The 9,803-nt window shown below is 32.5% G+C and overlaps 1 protein-coding gene across 2 annotated transcripts; it reads left to right on the forward strand.

Moving 5' to 3' along the window:
- Positions 1-7,979: 7,979 nt before the first annotated feature.
- LOC149244411 (MLP-like protein 423) lies at positions 7,980-8,969 on the forward strand. 2 transcript variants are annotated; one of them, XM_089367998.1, is made up of 3 exons: positions 7,980-8,224; positions 8,487-8,734; positions 8,781-8,969. In XM_089367998.1, exons 1-3 carry the CDS (start codon positions 8,050-8,052, stop codon positions 8,811-8,813), a joined length of 456 nt encoding a protein of 151 aa, XP_089224124.1. In that variant the 5' UTR covers positions 7,980-8,049; the 3' UTR covers positions 8,814-8,969. The 2 variants fall into 2 exon arrangements, with proteins under 2 accessions (XP_089224124.1, XP_089224123.1); XM_089367997.1 differs by having other exon boundaries at positions 8,487-8,969.
- The last annotated feature ends 834 nt before the right edge of the window (positions 8,970-9,803 follow it).

The raw sequence follows: 9,803 nt of genomic DNA on the forward strand, positions 1-9,803 counted from the left end.
ATCTTTTCTTGGATCTATGCCTTCTACACCACTAATATTCAATTCTTATCTTCCAAGTATTAATGAACTTTGCTTGAATTTGTAGTTGGCACCTAGCTCATGCAGTCTTTGTCTCTGCATATTCGATAGGATTTGCAGTATGACTTCATTCACTTCTTCCTGCTTATCCAGAGATCTAACAATATTCACATTATCTTCCTTATATATTCTTAACTCAACTCTTAGACTTATAAGAGTATCCATCCAATCAAGGGAACCTTCCTCTTTCCCTTTGTCTAGTGACTCCTCTTCATGTCCATGTTGAGATGTATGAATGTTGTACTGCACCATTCTACTGCTCACACCTTTTCTTCTTATAGTCTTCCTTGGTGTCTTATTATGTGTTGTCACACACACACAAGTGTTAGGAAAACCGAAACATAAGTACATATTCTCACCCATCACCTTGGTTTAATTACAGTAAGCCTGCTGGTGGATAGCTATCTGTAACATCACACATCAAGTTAGCATGCCTATTAGAAAACAATAACCATATAAAATCAATACTTCCATATAGTATGCAATCCAAAATAAATGATAAAACAACACACAACATTAATTAATATCACTTTCAAACCATACAAATAGAGTCCTAAGAATCATCCTCCTTGCCCCATACAGCCTAAATGTTGAACAATTCCTTGGCATTACTCTAATAATAGGCTCTAATACATTTCCATATTGCGCTAGAACCTAGAACATAGATTTTCCAAAGGTCTAGAGCTGAAAATTATGCTCTCATAGCACCTTGTAACCACTCCCTCCCACTCCCTAGCTCCTTATAGGTTGACTGGGAGGTGTTACTTTGTTCTAACTCTGAAAATCAGGGGAAAAAATTAACTCCTTATAAAAGTTAGCGAAATCAACTTCAGATAACATGATCACATTGATACCATCAAGAGCTTTCTCGAAATATAAATTTTATCAAAATCTGATACCTAAAAAAAAAATTATGGCCATTGAAATTTTTACCACTTTAAAACCTGTCATGGGAAAAAGACTTGCCACGTCACTAATCCACATAAGCCCACAGGTTTGACCCATACCATGTCATGTGAGAATTCCATGTTATAAATGAATATTAGAGATCCAACTCTTTTCTTTCTATGATTCAACACTTGAATCATGTGTGGACCCCTAGATCCTATATTAACTCCTATTGACGCACTAGTCTGGGTGTGGCCCACATTCGACCTTGAGACTCACTCAACAATGCACACCTTTGTAATGGACCACATTTGTACCTTCGGACTAACACTCCACTTGAATTTATCCCCACACTTACTTCTCACTATGAGGGCCCCACCCCGAACCTCCACTTAGTCTAGTCTGCTTGTCCCTTTGTACAACTAAATTTGGCCCATTCAGGTCTAGCCCAATGGAAATAATTCTCTTGTCTCTCATTCCAATGGCTCGAACCTTATGACATTCTTGGACTAAACCAAGTCCAACCTAAAATAAAGTTGATTTCTTCCTTTTTGCACTGGAATTACTTTTTAGGTTTTCTTGAGTTAACTATGGGAGTTAACCAAACACTCAACATGAGATTGACTCCAACCAAAACATGCTCAATCATGAGAATTCACATACATGCATCAATGCAAACAAAATCCATGTGCTAACCATGCAAAAAACACATCCATGATAATATAAACATGTCCTCCACTCAGGAATTGAAATCAAGCCAACTCCTTGGATACTATACCTTGCAGATTAAGCTACAGTAGCACCAAGCCTGTTGATGCAAGTCCTTAACAATTTCTCATGCCCCTTGGCATGTCCATGTGTAAATGCATTATTCCAATCATTGCCCCAAAAACCAAGAAGTAAGAGTCAATTACACAACAAGGACCCATGTTAATTCACAGTAAGAAACATGCAGTCCTTAAACAACAAACCTTGTTATGCTCAAGCATAGAGCTCCTCTAGTAGATGTAATATTTAACCATGGACTTTTAAGCACGATAATAATTTAACCTGGATTCTCAACAGTCAACACAAATCATGCAAACAACTCTATAAGGCAAGAAGGATACCAACTCATAGAGGGAGCTCCAAGCCCCTCATAACCTTGAGAACAATCATGAAATACATACCATAGCAAACACATATAGGAATACACATTCCTTATTTAATAGTGTTAATAGACACCCAATGTCCTATAACAATAACATTCAACATTCTTTCATAACACAATAAATGAAATCTTGCATGAATTAAACTTGTGTTAAACTATAATCTAGTATCTCAAGCTTACTAGATGACTAAAATAATATTTAGGATACAAACTAGATTTACAAACAATAGGAATTTGGAGGGGGGCGATGTATGTCTATAGTAAATCAATGATATTTCTAGCAAAGTTGTTTTTTCTTGAAATTTTTTGCTATACTTCTAACTACATGACCTATAACCCTTTTCCTAAGCCACAAGCTCACATGTTGAACATGCAGGTTCTACCATTGTATCATGGTAAGATGTCCTCACCTAAGCCTTGATCACACTAATGTTGATGCCCAACACTCAACAATTTGTTACATATTGTAGGGTAAATATTCTTGCACCAATTTGGTAGTGCAGGGATGCTTTTCTAAACTCTTGTTCTTTTAAGTTCTTTGAATAGTCTCATCCCCTAGCCTTAGCCCCTTCCTATAGATTCTCAAAGGAACTAATAGTAGGTTTCATGGCATATGAATTGGGTGGATCCCAATCATGCACCATCTCCATGCCTAATGATGAATTTATACCAACCAACCTTGCTCATTGATCTCCATGTAACTTTTCATTTATGGAAAGTTCACGTGTTGACCATGGATATCGAATGGAAGGTTGTAATCAATCACACCTATCCTATGAGGATGGTGTTGCTAACTACTTTTCTTCTAAGAAAAAGTGTTGCAATTGGAGCTTATATGAACAATTTATTTTGGTTCAAGTTAATTTCAGCTTCATAACATGTCATAGGAATGTTGCAAGGCCCACACTGACAAATACAACTAGTAGTCTTTACAAAAATAAACAATAAGTGGAAATAGATGAATATTAGAAATGTGTATATCCTTTGCATTAGTTATAACATGTAGATAACAATAGTTATAACTATAGTCTATTTAGAATTAAATATTGATTTAGAAAAATTAAAATGAATTCAATGAAAATAAATAAATAAAAATATCGAATTTAAACCAAAAAATAAAACCTCAATTATCATATATATTATTATTTACGGTTTATTTTTTAAATATATTACATATTAATTTATTTTTAAATATTCAAAAACTTAATAAAATATTTAAACTTTATATTAAATTTTAATAAATATAAAATTGTGTAAATGAAGGATTATAAAAATCTAAAACTGATTATATTATCCAACTTGTTCTTACTTATTTGGTAAATTTCGTGTGAAAAAAGATGTATTAAAACCAAAAAAAAGAATGGATTACATTTTTCACTTGCTCTTATATGTTTACTTTGGTATTAACGCCTCTATTATCAAATTTATCTAAAAATTTCTTAAACTTTATCCTCGTTTAAATAACGATTCCATCTCTGTTAAAATTTACTATTAACTTATTATCATTCAGAACAATTTAGCTTCGGATTATTTTCACTTTACCAAACTAAAAATTCATTAGTATAAGATCTCATTTCAAACTTAACCTGCAGATGCAAGTACCGAGTATTTTGATTTTGGCAACATAAATCTAAAAAAAAAATCACATTCTAATTCGTATCTCGGGAATTTATAATAATCTGAATACGAAAATGACTGAAATTAGCTCTTTATTGGGATGAGTATAACTTTCAGCGACTTCATAAGGACCGCTAACTACCTTCTAGCGGCCCGTTACGGACTGTTCCCTTGCACTAATAAATGATAACCCGAAAAATCATTGTAGGTATTAGCCATGGAATTAAAAGAGTATTTCAACAGTTTCACCGGCTTAGGACAAGGGCAATTAATGCCATCTTATTATACTGTATTATGTTACATCGAGTTGGGTATATATTATTGAATTTGTAATAATGTATTATTTGTGTTATAAATTTTTAGATATATGTTACATCTGATGTCTTATATTTTGAGTGGTCTTATTATTCATTATTAATTATTCAAGTCAAAACTAGGAAAAGAGTGATCAGGTATTTAAAAAGAAAGAATCAACCATTAAAAAGATAATAACTAAGTAATTTTAAATCAATCTTAAACATATTTGTGGAGAAATAAATTATATTTATTAAAAGTATTTTATTTATAAGTTAAAAAATTAAAATTATTACCACAATCTAAAACAAAATAAAGTTGAAGAAATTAAAAATATATTTATTAAAATGGTTTTGATTACAATTTAGAATAAAATAAAGTCAAATAAAAAATTTTAAAACTGGATTTATTAAAACTAAATATATTTATTAGAAAAATTAGAAATTAAGAATATATTTATTAAGAGGGATTTTGGCCATACTTTAAAAATAAAATAATAAAATTTAACCATAATTTAAGCAAATATTAATAAATTGAAAAAGAAAAAGAGAATTGTTTGAATTTTCATAGATGAACACTACAGAGGTTTCCATGTTCCACTTTTCTAATGGAAACTCTACCAATCATGAGAGAGGACTAGTCCCTCATGATGGGTGGGGTGTCCACCCGAAATGTGTAGAAGTTTCCCCATTTCCATTTTTCTGATGGACGCACCCATCGTAAGAGAGGACTAGTCCCTCATGATGGGTGGGGTGTCCACCTGAAATGTGGGACACTAGAAAGTTCATCTCCCAAAGATTCAAACAAGAAAAAGAGAATGTGAATAAAATAATTTGACTTACTATTCCACATTCAATTAATAATGTAAATTTGACTTATAACTCATATTTAATTAGTTTGAAAGAATAAATGATAATGTTTGAGAAAAGTAATATTAGATAAATTCAAAAAATTCATAAGGATTATGTAAATTGTTAAAAAGGATCAATTAATAATCATAATAACAAAATTGACTAAGATAAAAAAGATAGTAATAAAAAAGTTAATCAAAATAATCATGAAAATGAGGAAAAAGAAAAAGGTATAATTAAGGGAGAAAGGAGAGCACAGGATGGTGGTGAGGAAAAAACAAACACGTGAGAAAATATAACAAATAATAGATAACACAAAGAAAAGAATGAATTATAAAATAAGGAGAGAGGAAAAGGGGCGCAAGTAAAGAGGGAAGGGAAACAAGAAATGAGGTGCTTAGAGAGAGGAAAAATCCGCAGGCGAGTTTCAACAAATTGGCCTACCCATCAAAGCTTAGAATGGTCATTTGTTATTTGAACTTCTAAAACTATTCATAAAAAAACTAAGAAAACATGAAATCAAAACAAATGACCTCAAACCTATAAAAATAAAATAAAAAATATTCACAAATTTGTTAGTTGTTTTAATATCAATATAGATTGAATTGTATTCATTTCAACTTAATATTATCTTATTCCACTTTACATAATTTATTTAAAAATAAATAATAAAAAAAAATATTTTAAAATAGAAAATATGAAAAATAAATTTATTTATTAATTTACTTACTCCAACTAAATATTATAATACCCCACACTAACCCATCTACCAAACTAGATAGAAGAAAGTGAAAGTGAATCCTAATAAAAGTGTTTTTTTATCTCCTGTTTCGAGCTAAATGAAGAAAGTGAAAGTGAATCCTAATAAAAGTGTTTTTTTATCTCCTGTTTTGAGCTAAATGAAGTGAAGGTATAAACATTATTCATTAGTTAGAATTTACATATAACATAATGAGGTGATAATAGACTAGTTGAACATAATAACTTAATCTTGATTTAAAGTGCACTTTTGTTTCTAAGAATAAAGTCAATATTCTTGACAATTATAGAGAAATTATAGAAATATAATAAGTTAAAATTACAATGTTTAATATAATAGTGTAACTATTTTATTTTTTGTTTTTTTTTTTTACTCAATCTATTAGCTATCTATATTATTAGCTATCTATATTATGTTTTTTTGTTATTTAAAATATTAAGTTTTTATTTTTTAAATTTAAAGTTTATTTTTGAATGTATAAATATATTTTACATGGTTTATGCAAATTTCAAAACTCAAACTTACCATTTCAACAAATCCGCTCAAGTGACCTGTGTGTGCACTCATGGCACAATCATCGTCTGTCTCCACTTCCTTCCCAGCCCTTGTTGGCGCTGCCTTGGTCTTGGAAGCCTCTCCCTTACTCTTCTTCCTTGGACACTGGGTCGCATAATGACCCAGCTCCCCATAGAGGAAGCATTTGACCTTGGAGAGGTCCTTCTTCTTCCGTTTCTCCTGCTTTCCAGCAGATGCTAGGGTAGCATCCTCCTTCTCCTCCTTGATTCTGATCCCCTTGCCACTGCTTCATGCCTTGCTCAACCTTCTGATCTCTTCTTGGTGAAGAGAAGCCCACATTATATCCCAATCTGGAAGGGTTGCCCTACCGAGTATGCTCTGGACAAACACCTCCCAATCTTCTGTGACTGTGTTCAGGGTTGTTCTCACTATCAATTTTGGATGCGACGTTGCCCCTATGGAAGTCATGTGATCCTGGATCTCCTTCGATCGACCGAGGAATGGGTCGATCTATTCTCCCTTCTGCATCTGGTATGATCGCAACTGATTTTCTAGTAGCATGTATGCTGATACAACTTGGTGAGGGCCTCCCACATCTCTTGTGTTGTGTTCTTCTTGGCAATATGTGGTACTATATGCTCCTTGACCCCGTTAAGGATGATACTCTTAGCCCTCGCCATTGCATCTTCGTACGTGTCGTTATCAGCCTCCTGGTCAATTGGGACCACTATCGTCTTCAAGGCGAAGTGCTTGACACAATTTCTGTCAAGTACGGATAAGATTTTGGCCTTCCAGACTACGAAATTTGAGGCTCCGTCCAGTCTGTCCTGGTCTCTTACTTCGTGTAGTGCCATTTCGGTGCTCTTCTACTTCCCTCCTGGAAGTTTTTATTTTTTAAATTTAAAGTTTATTTTTGAATGTATAAATATATTTTACATAGTTTATGCAAATTTCAAAATTCAAACTTACCATTCCAACAAATCCTTAATAAAATTTATGTAAAATTGACCATAAAATATACCCCTCAAAAAACCAAAACTTCAAAGAATTAAACTATTACACTTTGAACTAGATTTCAAACAAAATCAACAAAAATATATATTAATTCAAAAAGAAAAAGAAAAGAAACCTCCATACACTACTACTTTATATATAGGAAAATTTGAAGGATGAAATTTTATTTAAAGTGAAAATATTTAGTGAATCTTACTAGTCTATGTTCAATGTAAAATGTTAGACCATATTTTTATGGAAATATTTAAATTTCCAAAATTTTTATATGATTTCTATAAAATTTGAACGATTCTTACCGTCTGTAACAATTGAGATAAAAAAATTTAGAAAAAAATCTAAAAAAACCAATTAGCTGACTTGAAACATTTAACCCATAAAGTTGTGTATACTTTACATCTACTCAAAACAATTTTAAATAAAATAATAAATAATTAAAATAGTAAATAGTGATAAAATAATATCCGTGTTGTTATATTTTATACGATACCTTCACAGCCAAATTGATTGGTACATTTTATACGATACCTTCACAGCCACATTGAGTGAGGAGCTGGGGCATCAAAGCAATTGTACTTTGCCCAAGCAAACTTAAATTGAAACGATATGATTGAAAGCAATAACTACATAATTTAATCAGTGACCTAACTCTTCCATTCACATTTATGCAAACTTCCGCGATAACCACAGCATCGCATGTGTACAGCTAAAACGCCTAACGATACACGCGTTCTCCATTGTTTGGCCCAGTGCATTTGTGGCTATATCTTCATCTCGGTACTGGCACCGGCTATATATACTCCTCCATGCCTCTCATCTCTTCCAACACTGGTAGCCTTCCAACACATAATTTTGTTTTGTGGCAAGGCTTCGGCTGGAAAAAAATGGCACAAACTGTGAGCGTGGAGATAGATTTGAAGGTTTCTGCTCAGAAACTGTGGGGTGCCATTCAGGATTCTGCAAACTTATTTCCTAAGATAATGCCCTCTCATTTCAAAAGCATTGAAGTCATCGGAGATGGTAACGTGGGCACCATCCGCAAAATGAAATACGGAGAAGGTATGAAACAAATCTGGGTTTTGGAATTCAAAATCATGTAATGTGCAGAGGTTTCAGAATCAGTTTTACAGTTATGCATGGTAGAATATATGGCTGTTAGGTCAAGAATATCTTTAAATTTGTGAAAGAATTTGAATTAGTATTAAATTTTAAAATATTTGCCAAATCTAAATTAAATTCATTAAATCTATACTAGATTATTCTTTTGCTTCTAAATTTACTTAAAGAGGATAATGAAAAAATCCTGGTTGGTTGGTTGCAGGAATGAAAGGGGCGACCCATGCATCCGAGAAAATTGAAGCATTGGACGAAACAAATATGACCGTTACTTATACTGTAATCGAGGGCGAGATTCTGAGCATATTCAAGGTCTTCAAGCCGACCTTGAAGGTAATTCCAGGAGCTGATGCCAATTCCTCCAAATTGAGCTGGAACGTTGAGTTCGAACCAGCAGGCAACGCAACTCCCCCAACAGAGCCAATCAAGGAAGCAGCCATCAGCACTTTTAAGGCTGTGGAAGGATATCTGCTGACCACAGCTTGAGTTTCACATGGAGGCTGTGGAAGGATATCTGCTGACCACAGCTTGAGTTTCACATGGACGATTTCATGTTTGGTATAATAGAATAATGGATCACAGTGTTGATTACCACAACCTTGTCCTCTACAGTGTCTCTGCTCCAGGAAATGGTTCCCTGCTGAGAGAGTTTTTACTTAATTGGATTTGAAGTTATTGATATATTTCATATCTTTGTTTTGCATTCAGTGTTTGGGTTTTAAGCCTGTGGATGTGTTTTGGTTTCAGCAATTGCTTATTTTCACCTCATTCACACGAAGTTATCAATCAACCTTGATCTGCAATTTCTTTAAGATTTTTGGTTTTTTTTTGCATGTAGCTTTTGGAGTAAATCTAAAATTTGAGATCTACTAAGTTTGGACGATATTTTGTTAATCGACCACCATCCAACCTAAATTTATTACGCCTATCATGTTGATTACAGATTATAAAAACAACGCAGGCACAAGTGGTTGTACTGTAACACAACATGCAGTTAAAAGTAGGATGGATATTTCTGTAGTTTTTTACTATGTATTAAATTATTGTAGACCCATCTTAACTCAATTTTTGTATTAAATCAGTATAGATTTATATTCACTCTGGATCTAGTGTCTAGAGGGATCAAATCTCTTGAGATGCAAATATCTTTATGTATTAACTCAGTGAGAGGGATTAGATCTCTTGAGATGCAAATATCTTAAGATTTAATGAGATTTGATTCTTCCAGAGATTTGATAGATGTGGAGTTAAAATGGATCTAGGCTCGTTTAATTCTCATTTAAATAGACTATATTCCACACAAATACCATGGACAATACCATGGGTTTTCATAAACCTTTAGCTCAAAAATCACTTTACCTTAACTACCCAACTAAAATTAATAAAAAAATAAAAAAATAGGATTATTTTTATTTTATTTCAAATTTACCTTAACTACCTAACAAAATTTCATTTAAAACTAAAATTAATAAAAAAAAATAATAACATAGGGTTATTTTTATTTTATTTCAAATTTACCTTA

This window comes from Pinus tabuliformis, chromosome 8 (genome assembly GCF_031772625.1).
Source record: "Pinus tabuliformis cultivar Carrire ecotype Pingquan chromosome 8, CPIR1, whole genome shotgun sequence".
NCBI classification, from domain to species: domain Eukaryota; kingdom Viridiplantae; phylum Streptophyta; class Pinopsida; order Pinales; family Pinaceae; genus Pinus; species Pinus tabuliformis.